The 21,596-nt window shown below is 40.8% G+C and overlaps 5 protein-coding genes and 1 non-coding gene across 7 annotated transcripts; 3 read left to right on the top strand and 3 right to left on the bottom strand.

Moving 5' to 3' along the window:
* The first annotated feature begins 18 nt into the window (after window positions 1-18).
* LOC143354453 (uncharacterized) lies at window positions 19-1,736 on the top strand. Its single transcript, XM_076788551.1, has 4 exons — window positions 19-817; window positions 1,006-1,192; window positions 1,266-1,447; window positions 1,534-1,736. Exons 1-4 carry the CDS (start codon window positions 680-682, stop codon window positions 1,732-1,734), a joined length of 708 nt encoding a protein of 235 aa, XP_076644666.1. The 5' UTR covers window positions 19-679; the 3' UTR covers window positions 1,735-1,736.
* Window positions 1,737-2,125: 389 nt separating this feature from the next.
* Window positions 2,126-3,241, bottom strand: LOC143354454 (nucleolar protein 16). Its single transcript, XM_076788552.1, has 3 exons — window positions 3,045-3,241; window positions 2,646-2,970; window positions 2,126-2,574 (listed from the first exon to the last, which is right to left on the bottom strand). Exons 1-3 carry the CDS (start codon window positions 3,143-3,145, stop codon window positions 2,449-2,451), a joined length of 552 nt encoding a protein of 183 aa, XP_076644667.1. The 5' UTR covers window positions 3,146-3,241; the 3' UTR covers window positions 2,126-2,448.
* Window positions 3,242-4,333: 1,092 nt separating this feature from the next.
* Window positions 4,334-9,045, bottom strand: LOC143354693 (uncharacterized). Its single transcript, XM_076788957.1, has 4 exons — window positions 8,913-9,045; window positions 8,648-8,850; window positions 8,200-8,583; window positions 4,334-5,698 (listed from the first exon to the last, which is right to left on the bottom strand). The coding sequence occupies exons 1-4, from the start codon at window positions 9,043-9,045 to the stop codon at window positions 4,760-4,762; spliced, it is 1,659 nt and encodes a 552-aa protein (XP_076645072.1). The 3' UTR covers window positions 4,334-4,759.
* A 521-nt stretch (window positions 9,046-9,566) lies between these two features.
* Window positions 9,567-9,648, bottom strand: Trnas-gcu (transfer RNA serine (anticodon GCU)). The gene has a single exon. It is a non-coding gene; the product is annotated as a tRNA-Ser (tRNA).
* A 278-nt stretch (window positions 9,649-9,926) lies between these two features.
* Window positions 9,927-13,872, top strand: Mal (molybdenum cofactor sulfurase). 2 transcript variants are annotated; one of them, XM_076788524.1, is made up of 7 exons: window positions 9,983-10,490; window positions 10,610-10,766; window positions 10,842-11,498; window positions 11,583-12,556; window positions 12,630-12,827; window positions 12,889-13,103; window positions 13,190-13,872. In XM_076788524.1, exons 1-7 carry the CDS (start codon window positions 10,325-10,327, stop codon window positions 13,370-13,372), a joined length of 2,550 nt encoding a protein of 849 aa, XP_076644639.1. In that variant the 5' UTR covers window positions 9,983-10,324; the 3' UTR covers window positions 13,373-13,872. The 2 variants fall into 2 exon arrangements, with proteins under 2 accessions (XP_076644640.1, XP_076644639.1); XM_076788525.1 differs by lacking the exon at window positions 13,190-13,872 and having other exon boundaries at window positions 9,927-10,490; window positions 12,920-13,075.
* Window positions 13,873-14,022: 150 nt separating this feature from the next.
* Window positions 14,023-19,438, top strand: Rab27 (RAS oncogene family member Rab27). The gene is made up of 6 exons (XM_076788526.1): window positions 14,023-14,110; window positions 14,432-14,575; window positions 14,875-14,945; window positions 15,194-15,308; window positions 15,775-15,887; window positions 16,776-19,438. The coding sequence occupies exons 2-6, from the start codon at window positions 14,432-14,434 to the stop codon at window positions 16,957-16,959; spliced, it is 627 nt and encodes a 208-aa protein (XP_076644641.1). The 5' UTR covers window positions 14,023-14,110; the 3' UTR covers window positions 16,960-19,438.
* Window positions 19,439-21,596: the final 2,158 nt, after the last annotated feature.

The raw sequence follows: 21,596 nt of genomic DNA, 5'->3' as shown, positions 1-21,596 counted from the left end.
TATAAGCTTGTGTTTTGAGGTGGACTTAAACGAGCTCGTAGCGAATACAAAAACAATGCATAGCAGCGCTTAAAGTATTAATAGCACTGAAAACGCAAGAGTTGTCATTCTCCGACAAAATACACATTTGGTGAATATATATTTTACTAAAATTAACAACTAAAAGGGCCAACTTAGAGTATAGCTTTAGTTATAGTCAATAAGTATAATGTTAATGTTGCCTGATGTTGGGCAACCTTTCGAAACAGCCCTTGTAAATAGGGTTGTGAATAACAGCGAGTTCTTAGCGCGAATAAGTGGGGGAACTTATAGCAAAAATTTTGCAACTGGAACGACCTGTAGATTCACTAAATTCGAAGGATACGCGAGAGAAATTGTTCCAGTCGCAGCCTTTATATCTTATCAGTAGTACCACGTTGATAAAGGGCTGTGAAGTTGGCGTTTTGATAGTGAAATTTGTTATAATTTGTCGTAATTCACGTGATTATATTTTCCTGAATACATCTCACGAGGCTCGCAGTGTTTATCAGAAATATATATGCATATACGTTGTTCAAACGATGCTGAGATGCACGGTGATGTGTTTACGCGTGCTATAACGTGCTAACACGAGAGACTAGAATACGAGAAAGTGGTCCACATTCGGTGTTTCATTGAACAGAGATTTTTATGAGTAACAATGGTACGAAATGTATTTCGAAACGGCCAGAAGCTACTTTGGATTGGCAGCGCCTGTATCGGTACATATATCGCGTACCGATACTGGAAAAAGCAAGAGCTTCTGACAATAGACGAAGGTTTCGAAGAGGTGTCCAAGGTTAGAGCTTCACTCATGATCGAAAACAATTTCTGGTCAATTTGAGACGAGGACGGTTTTCACTCCATCCTCTACGATTTTCTTTAAATATTTACTTAACTGCTCCTTAATTGTTAGCAAAGGAATTAATGTCGCTGGGTCCAACGTAAACATGGTGCTATATAGTCATTGTCGCTTTGTCTTTATAGATTGATGACAATCACGAAAAAAGGGTGGTTGTGTTGGGTTTAGACGGAGCTGGAAAGACTTCAATTATAGATCAAATTAGTGTTGCGAACGGCGACGAAAGTTGTTACATTGTACCCCCAAAAACCACACAGGGTTCCTCTGTATATAGAATTAAACATGGATCGTTTTGTTATAATGTTTGGGACAGTATGTATAATTGTTTTAATACAGAAGGCTTAGTATAAGATAGTTATTAAGAAAGGTTTCATTTTGTTATCAGTTGGAGGTGCAGATGCTACAAGAAAATATTGGTCCGCTTTTCTACAAGACACAGATCTTTTGTTGTTTGTAGTAGATGCATCAGATTCAGAGAAATTAACATTGGCTGGTTTCACCCTAAAACAATTGTTAGATGACGTGAGAATGGATAATGTACCAATATTAGTAATTGCTAACAAACAGGTAAATTTAAATGAAACAAAAAAGTAAAGAATGCAATTGGGCAAATAATTTTTACGATACCTAACACATTTGTATTGTGAAATCAGGATTGTTCTAATGCTCTGAGGCCAGAGGAGGTGAAAAAAGCCTTAGATTTGTTAAGTATCTCTCCTCAAAAGCACAAAGTAGAAATAATGGGATGTCAAACGAGACCTCTACCCGAGAAGCCAACAGAGACAACAGAGTATAACTGGCACCATGAATCCATAGATGCGGTTAGGAAAAAAATATTCTCTATGGCGACTTAAATTTAAGGGAATTTCTTATCTGTTTATTCGATGTGTTGAAAGAAAAGTACTTTATACGTAAAAGAAAAAAAGAACAAATAGTTTAAGGAAATAAAAAGTAGAGGAGATAGTGCGCTTGGCGAGGCGCAATTGCACTCGAACTTTCTCGCCGATTAAAGTGATCATGAACGTCTGAAGGTAACGATTCGTCTGATACTAGGTTAAAGAAAAAGAAAAAAAATTCTTGGAACCACAAAAAAAAAGAAATACATAAAAATAAAAGTAAACAAGTTTCAAGTATTGCTCATTGCAGCGTATTCATAATCACAGAACTTTGTTGTACTTTTTTATTGGTCTTTCCACTGATATATATTTATTTAATAAATTATTTATTTATTTTATAAGGCTGCAGTAAACTTTGTCATATTTTTTTATTTTAATTATATACAATGCAAATTATATACTGACTTTGTAGCCGATATACAAAGTGCTAAATGTTTAAGGGCGATACAAATGAGAATATAGATCTATTTTAATGATAATCAATGTATAGTATTGTATAAGTGATATAAAAAATATCTCCTTGCACTTTGAAATAATGTTTTGATCTACTATTTCTTTTTTTCATACTTCTTGCACTTACTTAAACAACAACTTTTATGTATCAATGCTCTTCTGTACATGTACAAATACTTCGAACAAGTTTTCTTATCAAATACAATGAGATCACTCCGATCACATAGCATTTTTGCTTTTGAGGTACTCGTTGTACTGCTCAGGAATACCCTTAAACATTTTGATTTTAGCACGTATCTGTTTCCATGTCATTTGGTCATAATTCTTCTTGTCCCGTGCCATAGCCTATACAGACAATGTAGAAGTAAGAAACACTTTTGTCAAAGATGAAATAAATTTCCTTAAACAAGAAATACCTTGTAATCTTCTTCGTATTTGTCCATTAAGTAGGTAAGAAAATTTACTACGCTATTAGGTAACCTAAACAACCTTTCCCTTGGTGCTTTAGCCTCGGCTTCTAATTCTTTAACAACGTGTGCCTTCATGGGTTCCATATCTACATCCTCCTCCTCCTGCCACACCGCTTCTTCAGGTTCCACAACCTTGCGCTTAGCTTCTTTAATTAGTTCTCTCTTAGCATTTGGAATTTTCAAGGTCTCATTCGGGTCATAAGACAGTCCCATTTCCTTCAAATTAGTCTTAGTAGACATGGTCACCTCCCATGAGTTCTTTATTTGCGGGCTGTAAACAAAAAATATAGGAATTTAAAATTGACCAAGATTAATGTCAAAATATTTTTTGGTTACGATACACACCAGCTGATTGTCGGCAGTTTCCTTTGCTTATTCCTCAGTCTCTTGCGATTTACATTCATGCGGAACTTCTTCCTGCGTTTTACCTTCCTAATTTTCGTCATTGCGATGCTTTTGAATTACCACGTGTTTGTCTATAACGATTGTAGAAGTTATGTTATTTGTTCAAACTCACACGTGAACACCTAACAATCAATATCTTCTGCAAGGTAGGCACTACAGAATATTTTTCCCCTATGTGGGGATAGGTCTCTAGAAATCTCCAAGAACAACTCACTAGAGTTTTATAACGATGGCAGAGTTTGTTCTGTTTACAAACTCACGTGAGTTCACTATTGAAAAGTCGTATTATTACCAAAGAAAGGATACATTGTATGTACATTGAAGAACGTTTTGAGTAAGAAAGTAGGTACATTTTTGTCTCCTAAACGCAGCACAATAAGGAACATATGGTCAATTGTTCGGTGAAAGCCGTTCGTATCGACATTATTCCAAATTTGGTTGGTATCCATGGTCGATCGACAATCGTTCATTGTATGCAAATCATCCTTCTAGCTTCAAAGAACGGATTCTTTACAATTGCGACGTGCCCGAAAGTCTTTTCATGAAGGATAATGAATTTCGAGCACGTCAACGATTGTGTCACACTGTCCCCATTACTATTCACGTCCCCTGATTGATTAAAGACAACCTTTTGTCATAATTTCGTGCTAAATCTACCTTACGATACCTGATGTTCCTTTTATATACTCTACGAAGACGTCCACCATTTTGTTTCGCATAGATAACATTCCGATGATAGCGCACGAGCCGAGATTTACCAAGTATGCAAATCAGTTATGCTCGAAATAAATTTACTTTTAGCAACTTCGGTAAATTATACTTCTGTTTATTGCAAAACGAAGTTAGTGGTTCGGAAACAATGAAAACAATTCAGACTTACTTTCGCATTCGCAAACTATGGTAATTGCGAAATGGTTCAACCATTTGTTACAGTAAATATATATTCAAACGCAACAAAATAATTAAAAAGAGTCCAAACCATATTGGTCGCAGACAATAAATAAAACGTATTGTGTGTATATTTTACCAGGGGACCTATATATTAAAAAGACATCTGTATTTGCATATTTTGCAAGCGTAAACCGATATTGCGGCAATAAGTTAAAACTGGTACAATTCACAAGCGATGCGAAATTAATATAAACAGGTGAAGGTATACAAACAACGTCGAGATTTATTTAAAAAAGTTAAGATTTATTTATTGGTGCACATAGAAAGTTTCCATTCGTTTTCCCGTGAAAAAAACATGGCGGATGCATACATACATACAATGATCACATATAAAACCGTTTTATACCTAAAACTGCATATATCTACACACCTACGCGCGGTCTATAAATCGAACAAATTCTAACAAAGTGCGTAAGACAGTCGGTCGGTTTTATCTACACAAATTGTTTCCGACTGGTCCATTAACCCTTCCGCGCAACTGTTCCTCGCAGCCGGTGGCGCTTTTCAGCGTCCAAGTTCGTCGAACTTCTCGACAATGCGAACTTGAGCTGAAAGCGCAACTTCGGCGCCAGCCTCTTTCGAACAGAGGCGTTAGTTGTTTAGCCTAGGCTGACTATGGAGTCGGCAGCGTGAAAACGGACTTTGAAGATGAGACAAAAATGCGGAAATCACCGAAAGGATTAATGGAGTCGTGGATGAAGAATTTACCAGGAGTAGCTGGTGCCGAGTCCGCTGAACTCGGTGTGCACGATGGGCGCAGCGTAGGATTTGGAGATCAGCTGAGCTTGTGGCGCGTATTCAAGAGGAGCAGCGTAGGATTTGGCGAGGAGAGGAGTTGCAATGGGAGCGGCATAGGACTTAGCCAGAAGAGGAGCTGGGGCGTACGAGGCGTAGGACTTGGCCAGAAGAGGAGAGGACGCATAGGACGCGTAGGATGCGTAGGCTGGTGCAGATGCGTACAGAGCGCTCTTGGCGACGATTGGAGCGGATGCGGCGTATTCGTAGTTCTTGGCGAAGATTGGTGCTGGGGCGGCGTATTCGTAGCTCTTGGCGAAGATTGGTGCTGGGGCGGCGTATTCGTAGCTCTTGGCCAGAAGAGGAGCGGCGGGTGCGATGTAGGATTTAGCCAGAAGAGGAGCAGCCGGGGCGGCGTAGGTCTTGGCCAAGATAGGTGCTGGGGCGGCGTACGCCTTCGTCAAAAGAGGGGCAGCGTAGGCCTTGGTCAGCAGAGGTGCAGCCGGTGCAGCGTACGTCTTAGCGATCAAAGGCGCACCTGCGGCGTAGCTGTACGGGGAAGCGTAGGTCTTGGCGATCAGAGGCTGAGCACTTTGAGCGAGGTAGGTAGGGGCAGCGATCGCGGCCTTGACGATCGGGGCATGGTGAACGTCGTAGTTCAACAACGCGTCGTTGCTGATGCTGTGGCTGCTCACACGCACCGAAGAGTGCGCGCTGTCCTCGGCCCTCGAGTACGACGAGATCACGTTCTGACCCGCGTATCCCTTCTGGGTCGATTCCTGGCTGTAGCCCACGCTGCTGTGGTCGCCGGTCGCTGTCGCGATGTCGTACGCCGCCGGTCCTCCGGCACGGGCTACCGCCAAACAGGCTACGAATGCTACAAACTGTAAACAAATTCGTTCGTTAGTTTATACACACTTCATTGGTAATTTGCCTACCGTGGAAGTTCGGAGGAAATTGTCGGTAGAACTTCGAAAATGACTTGAATATGGAGTAAAGCGCAATTGGGGGAATTATAACGAGAAACAAAAATGGATGAGTATGTACCAATCTTAAGTTAGTTAGATTTTACTTCAGACTTTAATGTTTGAAAAAGTTGAGAAACGTCCGACTAAATTGTTTCAACTATTATTTAGACAGGTTCCAATGATTCCAATGTTCCAAAGAAATACTATTTGGGAGAGTCTACAGAGTCCGTGCTACGTAAAAATCATCCTTCAAAATTTTACAGTTAAAGTAGAACAAATTCTTAAAACATAATAGTGTGACTGAATTTCTCAAAAGCCGAAGATATCGAAGAAAAATAATATTCGGACTTGCGTTTGCCGAAAAATCTATGAGAATCGTCTACTGATTATCGAAAGGCAAAATTGACGTTATACAGTGTCACTGTCGAGTATCGAGATTTAATCAAAGGACCTAGTCCAAGGCGGAAGTCGAAGCTAATTGGAATCGTTAGAAGTACCGTCGGCTCCTTAGATCGTACTTTTCTTTGTGATCTGCCCGAGTCGCTTGTAACCCCGAGGGTGTGCGGATCGCCTTACCTTGAACACCATTTTGTTGTTTGCTCGAAAGAGTTGGTTGGCTCTGACCAAAACCGTGTCCAGGCCCACTATTTATACTCGGCGGAGATCGCAGCGGGATCAATCGAATTTTGGGTGCCACTGCTCCCAATGCGATTGGACACGCCTGATCGAGGGGAGAGGGAAACTGTACCGCAGGCTTTTTTCTGTTGTTGTTGGGATCATTAAGGAACGAGGATAGAAAGCGCGAAGGTGGAGAAGGATAGCCGTGGCAAAAGGGGACATGGACGAATTCCAGGTGTGGTACCCGGCGTAATTAAGACCGCGCCGGTTCGGCCGGTGTATGTAAGAAAGCATCTACTCCATTCAATTTAGTGCATCGTTAAAACGTGAATCGTTAATCGTCAGTTTATACCTCGCGTTCGGCGCTTGGAACTTCGGTAGTTGCTCGCCGCAATTGCTTAATGTTTATCAACGACGAAGGTTTATCGAGGTCTTGATACCATTACCGCACACTTGTTGCGGTAAACATTTTTAATTAGCAACTCTACGTGATTTCGCGAATGTTAGGTTTCCAATTAATGAGGTACAGTCTGTATTAATGTAATATTATAAACAGTCTAGTAGATGACAATATAAACCGTACTCCACTAGAGCTAGCACTCTTGCTAGAGCTAGTTCCCTTGTCTCTATGCTGTTCAGTTTATAGAGCAATTAGGAACTCTGTACAGTAACAATGGTTGCGATAAATGCATTTATGCTTAATCATCATATATGTTCTTCATGAAATTTGTATTTCCCTAAAATTGTGTTGTATTTTGAACCTACTTGTATAAAATATAAAACCACGATTGTTCAGATTAACCCTCATGTCAACAAACCGGTTTCTCGAGTACCCACTTTCGATTTCTTTTTTTAACTTTTTCAACGTTTTTGTTGAGCAATAGCAAAATTATTGTAGATTTTTACGTTCTCAGATGATCGCAGATTAATCTACATAAAATGCAACAGGACTGAATATCGTAGAAAATTATGGTTATTGACATAAAGGTTAATAAAGCGAATTCTTTGCGCAATTATTTCTAAGAGGCGAACTAGGGTTGAATAAATGTGTTGCAGCCGTAAAACGTTTTATTTCTCTACAAGTGTTTCATATGTCGCAGTAGTTTCTTAAAATTTCAGACCATGACCGATTCAATTAAGGAATAAAGCGATTATGCTAAGCAACTATTTGCAAAGAGGGTACGAGGGTTCAGGAAATGCAAGGTGCCGAATACATTTCGGTTGGAAAAGGTCGCAAACGGCAATTATCGGGTTCGGTCATCGGTTATGTCACACCGACACGTCTCTCTGGGTCGACTTTTTTGAAACCTTCGCTTATCCCCGATCGCGAAAGGGAACGTGGCTACGTCACGAACAGCGTTTACCACCTTTTTCGCCTTATTTCGTGTCCTTCCCTTCGTTTATGTAACGTGATACATATACCAATGCCGGGCCGTGATATTGTAAAACCAGTCAAGGCCGCACTTTCTCCGAATTGTGGCACTGACATATAAAGCCATATATGTTGTGTGCACCGGTTTCGCGTAACATGGGCCGTGGTATTGGTGATCTGGTTACATTATTAGACAAAACTGGCTGGCGCGGTGTCCGCCCCGCGGCGGTTTCCCGAAGAAACTCGTAGGCGAGGCTCTAGCAACCCTGAAGCAATCAGTAGCCTCGTGCGGGACGGACTTTCATAGAAAAAAACACTTTCTACTCTGCCGTCGTGTAGACTCGAATGCCTGTTGTCATGCGATTCGGTATCTAAAAGTGGAGGAAGGGGGGCAGGGGACGCAAAATATGTGTCTCTGGATAAAAAGGAAAACGAGATCTTTGTAGCTCACTGATGTTGATTGTCTTCCTTCCCTGGATGTCCCGGCTCTTTCGGCAAGCCGATCAGGCTGGCTCTCCACCCTGCGCACCACGCTTTGACTACTCTCCCCCGGATGGGCCGAGAACCCTGCCTTTCGTTTCCTTACCCATTCTTTAATCGTCTGTTCCAGCCTCGCCTCGTATCCAGCGTCTCTCAACGAGAAATCGCTGAAAACATTATCGATGTTAAAACTGTCAGGATTGCAAAAAGCCTTCGCGTCGGGGTCCTCCACAGTTTCCAGTTTGATCAGTTGTTCTTCAATTTCTAACAAATTTTTTCTAACATCTTTATCTAATCTTTTCGGTTTCGTGGTCTTGCATCCTTGCGAAGTTGATGGCACTTCATCTTTTCTAACCTGTAACAATGACTGAAGTATTTCGGATTGTCTAGACACAGTTTTGCATAGTTGAACTTCTAACACTTGTTCTTCTGCTGGGATCGAAATCAGTGTTCTCAACAGCTCGACCGTAACTCCTAATGGACTCATAGTGAGCATACAGGTTTTTCAGCATGTCGGTCTCGCGAGGTGACAAGGATTTGCTTTTAATGAGACGCTCCGTCATCTGCAGGTACTCTTCGATCGGCGAGAAGTCTTTCGAGTGGCATAGCAACTCGTCCTGGTCTTGTGTAAACAAAAATAATGTCGTTTGTGGACATTTGCCGGTTAGATCTGTTTGTACTCACTTGATAACTGTGTAGGTTCGAAGGTGATCGATTTGTTGTCACTGATTAGCTCGTGGGACCTTGTAGGCGACGCATTTTCGCTCCCCCATGTGTCTGGTATGGGAGGTCTGTTTGTTTTACAAATATTTCGCATTGTTCCTTCATTTATTAATTCAATAAAATTATTTCGCTTGTCCTTCGCACATTTCTTCTAAGAAAACGTTTCTTTATAACCTTTTTCTACGTTCTCGTGCCATAGTCCTTAGTTTGTTTAATGGTGGCAATTGTAGAAAAATATTTACGAGCCATACACACTGATATATTTATGTTCGTGTTTTTTATCGTAAAATAAGTCAAAAATTCCATACAGTTCGAAATGAATTAGTTAATTTTAAGGGAAATTATTTCTTAGAATAATTACTATGATGTATTTTGAGGATGCAGTACGATGATGCAATTATTTGGTAATATGAGGTGAGAAATGGTAAAAAAACAGTTTATATATTCATCGAAATGCGAGTAAAAAAATTGTAAACCGGTTCGCAACGAATAAATTAAATTTCGAGTAGAGAAGATTATTTTTTGGCGAAATACTGTAATGCATTTTAAGTGGACAATATAATGGTAAAATTATATGGTAAAACGGAGCAAAAAAAAAGGGGTAAAAAGTAAGGTCGACGAGGATGGGATTCGAACCCACGCGTGCAGAGCACATTGGATTAGCAGTCCAACGCCTTAACCACTCGGCCACCTCGTCAGATATGAAAGTAAGCCCTAAAAGTTTGTGATCAGGGCTCAACTTCCAAAATTTCGCATTGAATCTCCTTTCACTTTTAGCTGATCCACAAATGGATCCACTCTATATTGATTCAGTAGATCGCGGAACGCATTGGCGTGTTTGCTCGGTACGTTACGTATACACCTTATTAATATGCTGTTTGTCTGTTTACGTTACGTAATCGCACTATTCGTGTGTGTACCGTTATCAATCGATACCGCAGTACTCATCTAAATTTCCTGCATTTACTTTGAAACTACGTAAAAAATTCCATGAGAAAGATAGTTGCACACTTGCGATTCATATCGGGACTTACTGCAATATTATCGCGCGTTATCTGTGTTCATTTATTAAAATGAAACGTGTCACTATCTCCCTTATTCTCGACTCTGTAGTTGGTAGTTTCGTCGTTTGTCTTTTTTCTTGCGTAGACCGTGTTTATTTGAAAGCAGATGTTGCAACTATTGCCAGACATTCGTGATTAGCGAGAATTATGTGTATATATAGATATATACATGGTGCTGCAGTCGCCAACAGGCGATTAATTGAGTGAATTGTACTTCTTCGATGTCCGCGGAAGCCGCAGAAACGGGAAGCATAATAGTCACGATTTCTATTAGGTAATCACGCTGTTCTGTCGCTATGTCCCATCCCGATGCATAAGCATTGTTACACAAGCACCGCAATAGTCGAGCGCACGCATTATCTTCGTTCCGTGTTCCCGATCGACATGGAAAACACCGTGGACCCATTATCGTATACGCCGGTATACGATGACGAAACCACGAAAATCCTCGAGAACAACTTCTCGAGAACCAAAGGTATTTACCCCTTTTGCTTTCGCAATACTTAAGTGCGCTGCCGAGGGCCCGTCGAGATTCGCGGCCGATGCGATTCGTGGAAAAAGGCGATCGTGTTTTTAAAACCTGCTTCATTTCAGAGGAATGTTACTTGGATCACGCAGGTGCAACTTTATATTCGGACTCGCAGATAAAAAATATTGCAGCCGATTTGCATAACTCGCTTTATGCTAATCCACACTCCGTTGGAACCGCGAGCAATATGACCCAGGATGTCATAGAGCGGACGAGATACTTGTAAGATGTTCAGTTAGGAGGATGCATACACAATGCAAGGCGCGTAAATGTACCAATGAGGTTTCGTTATTGCAGGGTGTTGAATCACTTTCACGCGTCCCCTGACGATTACACCGTGATATTCACGTCCAGCGCGACCGCGTCGCTAAAGATCGTCGCTGATGCATTCGTGTTCAACAAAGAGGTGGCGAATAGTGCTTCGTCGCAAGGGGGACAGTTTGTTTATACACAGGACAATCACACGTCTGTCCTCGGCATGAGGGAAGTTGTTGCAAACAGAGGGGCGAAAGTAACTTGCTTGAAGCACGACGACGCTTTCAAAGTTTTCGGTGCTTCCCCGCCCGCAACTTCGTCTCAACACAAAAGCAACTCGCTCTTTGCGTATCCGGCGCAGTGTAATTTTTCGGGACTGAAGTACCCTCTACAATGGATCTCTGATGTACACAATGGGATTTTGTCAAGTATAACTCATGGTGCAGTCACCAAGTGGTATGTGCTGCTTGATGCTGCCGCTTTTGTGTCCACCAGTGACCTGGACCTGTCTATTTACAAGCCAGACTTTGTGGTTCTGTCGTTCTATAAAATGTTTGGATACCCTACTGGCATTGGTGCATTGCTGGTAAAGAACTCGAGTGCAAGTGTACTGCACAAGGTCTACTATGGTGGGGGCACTGTAGACGTTTCTTTGAGTTCTGAGATGTTCCATGTGAAGCGGGAGAGCTTGCACCAAAGGTAACTCTTGTTTAACACTAAGTTCACAGAACGCAATATTTAAATTTGCTCTGTGAACCTAGTATTAATGCTGTATATTTACAGGTTTGAAGATGGCACGGTACCATTTCTCTCCATAGCATCATTGAGGCATGGTTTGGATATATTATCAGTCATTAAGATGCAGAGAATTTCCCAGCATGTTTTCTCGCTTGCAAGAATTTTGCACGAATCCTTGCTAAAGCTTCATCACGGTAATGGAGAACCAGTTGTGAAACTGTACTCTGATACAGCTTATGAAAACTGTGATTTGCAGGGGGGTATTGTTGCATTTAATCTTATTCGCTCTAATGGTGAATATGTAGGGTACATGGAGGTGTTGAACATGGCAGCACTGTTTAAGATACATCTCAGAACAGGATGCTTTTGCAACCCTGGTGCGTGTCAGAGGCACTTAGCACTGTCAAACAAAGATGTTCTCCAGAACTATGATGCAGGGTATGTTTGCGGAGGTGCTGCAGACTTGATAAATGGCAGACCAACAGGAGCTGTAAGAGTTTCATTCGGATACATGTCCACGCTCAAGGATGTACAGACTTTATTGTTTATGATCAAAGAATGTTTTGTAGATGGACCACAGGTGAATAAAATTCCAGATTGGTGGCTCAGCTACAAAGCAGTCTTGCACAACAAGTATTCTCAACAGAATACAAACATACGAAACACACATTACATAAGAAACAACAATACAAATGGAATTAACAATAAATTACAAAGTATAAGGGAGTCTGTTAGCAATTTTATCCATGGCAATCAATTTTCTAACTTGACTATAGATAACAGTGTAACTACAAAGAAATGCACATTGGAACAATTGTATATATATCCGATAAAATCATGTGCTGCTTATGAAATAAAAGGATCCTGGAGCTTGAACTCCAAAGGATTACAGTATGACAGAGAATGGATGATCGTCACATCCTCTGGCACCTGTTTAACACAAAAGCAAAATATCAGTTTGTGTTTACTAAGGCCAGCTATATTGAAAGAAAAAAAAATTATGCAATTGAATTATCCAGGTATACAGTCTAATTATTGTAGATGTTATTATCAAATAATTAGATTGTGTTTAACAATTATAATATATTTCAGGAATGCCTACGATAAGTGTCCCGTTGAACAATATTTTTGTAAATACTATAGAAGGGACAGTGTGCCAAAGTAGAATTTGTGGACACAAAGTAGAGGGTACTGACTGTGGTTCAGAGGTCTCCGAGTGGCTCAGTTTGGCATTAGGTTTGCCAAATTTAAGGCTCATACGACAAAGCAATAGTGACATTGAAAAAAAAGGTATAATCAAAGTCATGTAAATTATTCCATTGGATTATTTAACTAAATTTTCCTTGGGCAGATGGCAATAAACCTGATCTATCATTCTCCAGTCAAGCTCAGTATCTATTAATAAACAAAGCAAGCGTAGTATGGCTAAGCGATAAAGTTTCTGACACAGAAGTCCAAAAGGACACAATTATACATAGATTCAGAGGAAATATGATATTAAATGGCTGTGAGGCTTTTGAAGAAACAAAATGGAAACATGTGTGTATTGGAAAAAATAAATTTGTGGTATGTAATCCGATTAAAATACAGATTATCTGTACTGCTATTAGGTTGCAGAATATGACCTAATATTAATAGTTTGTCCCGTTTAGGTAACAGGACCTTGTACCCGGTGCCAAATGATCTGCATTGATCAAACTACTGGTCTAAAAACCGTAGAACCACTACGTACACTTGCTGAACAATTTCATGGTAAATTAAGGTTCGGCATTTATTTGACCAAAGAATCTAAAGACGGAATTATCAGTATCGGAGATACTGTTCATATCTCGTGATCTTTTGAAACAAAAATAGTATAATTATGCGAGCAACGTGATCTCACGTTCCCCCTATAAAACGGAAGAAAACCCGCCATAAATCCTAAAAAATTTACAAACCGTTAGTATTAGGTCGTCCCATACAAATGCTCGTATTCTGTTTAGCAAAAGTGAAAATTAGTGTAAAAAAAAGAAACGACGTAATTTATGGGTCGACCGGAGACCTAAACGTAGCTATTTTGGTCAGTGTTTACAGAATAACATTGCCATATATATTAGTTATACTACCATATAGCAACACATCTTGTCTTATAATTATCATAGAGGATATCCTCTCTGTCGTTATCACTTTTGCCTTCTCGTGTTTGTCCACCAAGTACAAAAAACCCGAAACTTAAGGTTGTTGGTAGCACTGCTGTAACGTTATAGTTTATCTTAGTAAAAATTAGGAGAACCCAGAGTTCTGTGTGAATTTATACTTTGTTAAATAAAAGAATATTTATAAGAGAGTTTGATTACTGTAAACCCTGCTGATGGTTGTTAAATAAATTTGTATAGAGGAAGGAACGCGAAAACGCGGTTACCAATGGGGAGCTGCGTCCTCCGAGCACCATTTTGTTTCTAGAGTAGGGATTTCTCTCGTTTCCATAGTTACTTTGGTAGAACTGCTGGCGCATCCACCCGCACCCGTGGCGTCTTTCCACCTGTCGCACATCGGTGTGGACGAAGTTCAGTGTAGTTCGTGAATTTAGAACGGTCTGTTGATTTTTACGAGTTTGCTGTATCATATCTACGATTCCGGGAAAGTCTCCGTTTCGACAGAGACAGAAGACGCTACTATATACCGGGTGTTTCGCATCGGGACGCGCGAATCTTTTGAAAATTGTATACGTAGGCAACAGGTGTCTAATGTCGCACATGTTTCGCGTACCGAAACGATTTTGCTATTATTAAAACGCGGGCCTTCCTTCTGCGAAACGGATTTGCTTTAAGTCATGCCTAGGGATTTAAATATCCCGCGTCGAAGTACCAATTTTGATCAGATCGTCCGATAATTCGAATTACCGATCCCCGAAGATGGAGTACGATTATTTAATCAAATTCTTGGCCCTTGGGAATTCCGGAGTTGGCAAGACCAGCTTTCTGTACCAATACACCGATGGCACTTTCGACTCACGGTTCATGTCGACGGTTGGAATTGATTTTAAGGAAAAACGGGTGGTGAGTTAATTGTTTGGTAGCTGTAAATCTACTGCCGATTTTATAGTATAATTTCAATTATTCGTTTATTTTATTTCGGGACTCTTCATAGGATTAATTTCTTAGATACAAGCAGAGCGATGCAAAATTGCTTTAAAGTAGTGCCTTACTCCTCATTCGAGTGTCAATGATTAATTTGTATGAAGATTCCCAGTTTAGTTCCTTCACAGGAACACACAGCCATTACCAAGTGTTCATGTATATGTAAATGGTCTTGAGCCACGTGGTTACTGACAAGTTAGGGTCATTATCTATTCCAGATATACCAGACGGCGAATGGTAGAACCCAGCGTATTCATTTGCAGCTGTGGGATACAGCTGGCCAGGAGCGGTAATGATTTTTCTGACTATTTTGGTAGTATCTTAGTAGTAGTAGCCTTTAATAACAATTGCAATTAGTTACAAGCTATTATATTAACACTTCCGTGACCATTGAAAAGTATTTAACTTATGTGGAATGATGCGCATACATTGTTGTGCATCCTTGAAAGCTGGTGTCAGTAGTCCCCCTAACAGAGACAATGATAGCGCTAATTACCATCATTATCTAGAAGGTGCTTTCACACTATTAATATCTAGGTTCAGAAGTTTAACAACTGCATTTTACCGGGATTCCATGGGGTTCCTTCTAATCTTTGACCTGACCAATGAGCTCTCGTTCCTTGAAGTAAGAAATTGGCTGGAACAACTTAGGGTACTAATCATTTATTAATACTGTAGTTGTAGATGGCTTGGTAAACTGCAGCTCACAGAACGGTGATTTGAGTTGGCTTGTTAGTAGAAAATAAAATTTGGGTATTAACAATACAGTCATTTGTGCATGATGCATGGTAACTTCATACTATAATGTAGTTGGGTATAGTAGTGTGTGGGACTATCAACAGTTCTTTAGTAATCAAAATAAAATCGTTCTTCACCTCTGTAAATCACACAGGTTTAAAAAATAAACCATGTGACGTAAAAATCGACCAATTATGTATGACTGTATATTTTTTACGTTTCTATGTTTAATAAATTAATTTTCCTTGAAAGAACAAGTACATCTCTTTACTTATTATGCTCGTTGTTATATCACAACTCAAACCGTCGTTCAATCGATCAAATGCACAAACTACTCGTTAAGTTAATAAAAATCATTGAAGATATCTCTACACGTGTAGACTCACGCATACTGCGAAGATCCAGACATAATTCTCTGCGGGAATAAGTCCGATCTGGAAGACAAACGTGTCGTTGGCGAAGACAAGGCACGGGAATTAGCGGAAAAACACGGGTAAATAACAAATCCTGGGCGCCCTTTGAAGAAATGTTCTGACTACATCCAGTTCAAACAAAATCAATCGCTCAAGGTCATTGCCCCCACCACGTTGACTATCACTGCCCCATCTGTCGTCTTTTTCCGTGAATCGGAAACGGTTTGCCTCGATTCCAGAATAGGAGTCACTGGTGCTGCAAAAATTCAAATTTTTGGAAAAACAAATTTATTCGATGGTAAAAGACATTCGAACCTTTGAATTGAGGTAGCAATTTGAGTTCATAAGTTCGATGAGATTATATAAGATCTCCTGAGGTTGCAAAGAAGTTTCTATTGTATTGTTTCTATTGAAGTGTTATTTCTTTTCTGAGATTCCTCCATAATGAATATTATTAACTTTATAGCAATTCTAATAGGAAGGAGTATGTAACTGTTAACATTTTTACAATCTGAAGAGGTCATGATGTTACGAATTTTTATAAATTATGCAATAGCTACTTCAACCCAAAGGGTGTCATGGGGTTCTAATTAAAAATAGGGATTTTTTCGAAAGATCAAACATGAAGAAGACTTGCTTAAATTGAAAATTTCGTCGTCAAACTTTGCCTAACCCGCTCAGACGTCACAATAGCTACTGTGCAGAGATAGGAAGATGCCTGTCCAAAGAAACTCGAGCCTGATTGGTTCCCGGGCTCGTATACATCAGCCTCAAGCTGAGGTACGAAGCGAATTGGATCATGTAACAGTCAGGCTATGTCCTGGGATTCCCCGGCGCATCTCCTCATCTCTGCGTAGCTTTTTGTCAGGACATTTCTCCAAAGAGGACAGCAGGGCCTCTAATCCCATAAACTGGCGGAGTCAGGAATCGTGACAGCTCAAGGGCTCTGCATGGATTGTATTTCCTAGTTTGGTTTACCTGGAAACGAGTGCAGCAAGCGGACAGAACGTGGCGCACGCCGTGGAGGTGCTTTTGGACCGAGTGATGCGCCGAATGGAAACCACCGTGGACAAATCGTTGCTGCCACATCAGAGAGTATTGCGGTGTCTCGAGCGTGACACGCCACCGCCCAGCACTTCATGTTATTGCTGACAGTGTCCTTACACGTAGTCGAATAAAACGCTGCATCTCGGATCCGTTTGACAATCGGTGGATCGCGTTTTATCCGGCTGACGGCTAACTAAAAGAATCTTGTACTTGAATCTCCTAATATCTCGGCTGATAGGCTGCTAGACTACAGGTCTACGAGTCGAGTCAATGAAGGTAAACAAATATAATAGCCATTTGAGCGCGACAGAAGTTACATCTCTCAGATAGTTATCAACGCACGCTGGTGTTTTGTTTATCCACACCGACTCGTCTCGTTGGATCGAGTGTAAGTAGGACGAACGTTTGGTAGCCACCAGGTTAACTGATAGTTTTGATCATGTTTGAGGTTGATCATTCGGGCTGGTTACCAAAGGTTTTGTTCTACGGTAGTTTCCGGTTTTACTCGCGAGAAGAATCGCGTTTTACACATCCATTTATACTTCGTAAACGATGTTCCACGCATCCACGCACGTACTGTCGTCTTCCATTGCCGCTTCCCCTGGTACACAGGACTATTCTCGACGCATGTTGTCTTTCATCTTCCGCGACGATAAGATTTGCCTGTTACTATCGGACGCACAACGTCTATGTAGGTACACGAGTATGCAGGTAATGTTGGAAGCTGGCAGTCGGCTGGGATTGGGTTTTGTTTCGAACGTAATACAGGATTTCTTCTTGTTGGAGAAATGGTCACATTAATTTAACTCTGTCTGAATTCACTCGTCGAATTTAGTATCCTTTCACCCTCCATAACGTCTCAACTGCCAACTTGTATTTGAACAAGTTTTCTTTTGGCTTCCATATGGTCTCGACTACTAACTTCCCAGCTCCCAACAGTACATGTCGCTGCAACGAACGTGACACAACTCGAAAAAGTAATCCAAAAGAAACGAAGAACAATTCATGAACATAAACAGACGTTATTTTATTAACAGTATCGATCATTACGTATCAGTATTGAAATTTCAAAAAGTGATTCTTTTTTTTTATTGTTGACTTTGGAAGCTTTATTCTTTGTGAAGCTTTTAAAGAATACTTTAAAGAATACCTCCTGTGAATATTCGTAAGATCATGGAAGTTCTAGAACGAAGAGTGTAATTAGGTCACAGTAATTGGGTCACTACGGAAGCCATCGTTTAAACGAACGACGTATATTGAAGTTCTTAAGGATCATGTTCGAGTTTTATCACTTTCGTTGCAAGTGTATCAGTCTCACTTCACTTGCCAAACATTGTGATACAGTGGCTATGATTCGGGGCAGGGTTCGGTGATTTTTCGACTATATCTAATGTATTTTTGATGATGTTATTGTGTCTAACCAAAGTTCGCACACCTAGTCGATAAGCGTCGTGTCATGGGCGGGTGAGAAACAATCAAACTATTCGCGACTCCATTACCTCTCGTACGACACCTGTTTGTACTGTCGTTCAGTACTTAATGATCGTGCATTCTTGCCAAGTTGTGACGGAATATATAGGTATATTCGTACATTGATCGCGAGAGCGACGTAATTACGCGTTGGAAGATGTTACACGTTATTTATCCTGACTTTTGTACGTGTATTGTGTGTTCAGGTCGGCGGAACTCGACCGACTATCCTAAAAGGTTGTTGATGCTGGATGTACGGGTCCAAAATATTCGAATTTGGAATTGAAGATTTTAGAAATTACATCAGAAGCTTTTATGGGCCTTTCAATCGATTAAGAAACCGACTTTTAAATTTACTTCGAAGGAAATAGATGAAATTAATGTCTTCCTGTACAGGTCCAAAGAGTTTAAAGGATCATTGGATCCTTTAATAATGTGGATCAATCAAGAAAGGATTCTTTTAAATTTTGCTTAATGTCTACCTACCTCTCCGTGGAGGTGTGAACCAATCACAGGTATTCTAGAAATAAAATTAGAAAACTTCCAGGATCTTTTAGACGTAGAAAAATGGTGGATTAATTGAAATAGAATTATTAGAATTGATCTTTGAATACATTGATGAAATTGGTGACTACGAGTGGACTATTACCGTCCAGCATCTAGCTCTAGTATTACGAAAACTGTATGTTACTTCCTCCAATTTTTACACGATGTTACAGTTTATCGAGTTCGAATATACAAAAAACTATATATACATATATGATTGTTGAGTGTATACAGAGAATGATATAGTAATTCGCTAGATGTTTTATCAAACAGGAGGTTTCGATTACAAAGATGGCGTCGCTCCGGGCTGTGGTAGGGTGACTATATTCTCATCAGAGCTCTTCGTTCAGTACAATCTTAGACATGTAGTTCAACAAAGGTTGTTCGTTTTTAAATCAACATTGTCACACCCGTGTTAAAGAGAATCTCCTACGATCGACTAGTGTTCATTTTGGAAAGTACCTTTGCGGACTTGTCACATTTGTAACAACGTATACGCTTTAAGAATTTGTCATTGTAAACGTTGTGAAGTGTTGTGAAAGATTAATAAACAGTTAATATTATTCAGAAGAAATTTCGAAGATGAATGGAGAACATTTTTTTAATAATTATATACACTCAATAAAGAATCCACCTCCGTCTATTTGCGGATAGGAGAAGTTGGTTTACAACGACGACCTCGACATCGTATTTCAAGGTCGTCGAAGTCGAAGGAATTCAGTGATTCAGTATAATTACTGGAGCTTTCTCGCCGCGCTCGGCTGGAAAATACGAAAAATAATTTCTCCTTGGTCGGGTTTGGCGCTGTAGACGGCAGGTGTTCGTTTCGCAGTTTCGATTATTCCTCCCGGCCGGTTCGCAGTCAAACGCAAACCGATCCGAGCTCTCTGGCCGAGGGTCTGGAAAATAGCTCGATGAAAGTTTGGTTTCATCAATAACCGGGACCGGGTGAAAAGTGCGGCTGCTTGAGTCAAGTTCCGCGGGGGAAACTTCCTTTATGGAAGTTCGATCGAACTTTCTGACCACCTCGGCCGGGTTATTAGCCAGCTATTTATACACACCGGTGTTATTGTTTACGAGTACGTCTGCTTTTAAGCTCGCCCGGGGAGAGCGAAACTTATTTTTACGGGGAAACTTCGATTCTCCGGAGTCTACGAGCGTTGTTCGACCCGAATCACCCTTGCCGCCGTACCAGTGTGTTGTATCCGGGCCCTGAAACCGGTAAGAAATATTTTCTGAACGAAATCATGCACAGTGGGCCGTAAAATTTGCAGTTCGTTATGTTTTAATTACGGAACATAGCACTCTTTGCGTTCGGAGCCATTTCTCCGAAGTTCTTCGTTGCATTTTCATTTTTCGCATTCACAGTTTGCAACGGAAAAATCGAAAAAAAATTCCTTAATATGTAGTTTAATGTGTAGAATATGTCAGATTTTTTTCAGAATTTTTCATTGTGATTAAGTCGAGAAAGTAGGGTAAAAACTGATTTTTCGATTTTTCCCTGTAACTACCCTTGGAGGCGAGGTACCGGGTTGAAATTTGAATCATATTTCTGGTTATTTGTCATCGTCCATGCTGACGAGGTGAAAACAGCCCTCAAGGTTCAGGATAAAATTTCCTTGAATATAACCTAAAAGGTAACTAAACGATGCAGAATGGAAAGCATTTGCTAAAAATACATGGTGGAGCTCCCTTGTGAGTCTGGCTCAATGTTATAAGCAACGTGCCAAACTTGAATTTAAGGTTCAAATTACCTAACCCGGTGAATATTAAAATCGTGATTTAGTTACTCAATTTCCGTCGACCAAATCGAATGAATGATCCAGATACCAGTCTCAGACCTAACCCAAAGCAGGGATATGAAAATCGTGACTCAGTTACTCAATTTTTGGCGACTAAATAGAATGGCCAGCCGGCCAGGTACCTGACCCAGAGCCAGAATATTAAAATCGTGATTCAGTTACTCAATATCCGTCGCCCAAATTGAATGAATGGTCCAGGTGCGTGGCCCCACGGGAACAGTTCGGTTTGCATCGTGGGGTCACTCGGAGCTGTATATTATATTGGCGCCACAGGCAACTGGAAACGTTGCCGGCGATATTTTGGCCTCGCTCCGGCCGGCGTTCGACGGCAATCGAGCGATTAGGCTTTCCTAGCTTTGTCTCCAACGTGCCGTTGATACCGGTAACGACCACTTTGAGACTGCCAGTTAGGTGCTCCCTCTGTACCGGAGTAATTATTACGTGGCCCCTCAAGTTCACTTGATGGAGGCCAGACAAAGCGATGGGACCCGTTCAAAGCATACGATCCAGGACTATCAAAAGGATGCTATTTATCCGACCGTGGTTAGTTTCACCGCCCCTAGCCAGAGCCAGCAACCCCTCTTTCCATCGGGCTGTTCGTTTGGGACACGGCTCTGTTTCCGGCTCTGTCCTCATCCACTCACCCTCTGACGCGTACAAAATACCGCGACGAGGGGCCGAAGTGCTCGAGTTTCCTCCAAGTCTCCGTGTGAAGAACTGCTGACCGGAAGTTGCCGGAGAAATTCGCAAACCTCTCCACCACCCCGTCTTCGAATTCGCGGAGGAGCCACATCTTCGCGATTATGCAAGATCTGCATAAAAATGATTTTACAATTAGACAAGCTCGAGTATGTTTCCCTTTCCGACTTTTATAAAATAAAAGTGTCACTTTTATACTTCAATATGAGGTCCGAATTTCTTCGT

This window comes from Halictus rubicundus, chromosome 5, assembly GCF_050948215.1.
Source record: "Halictus rubicundus isolate RS-2024b chromosome 5, iyHalRubi1_principal, whole genome shotgun sequence".
Taxonomy (NCBI): Eukaryota; Metazoa; Arthropoda; class Insecta; order Hymenoptera; family Halictidae; genus Halictus; species Halictus rubicundus.
The sequence above is the reverse complement of the archived record's forward strand: the minus strand, read 5'-3'. Positions and strand labels throughout refer to the sequence as shown.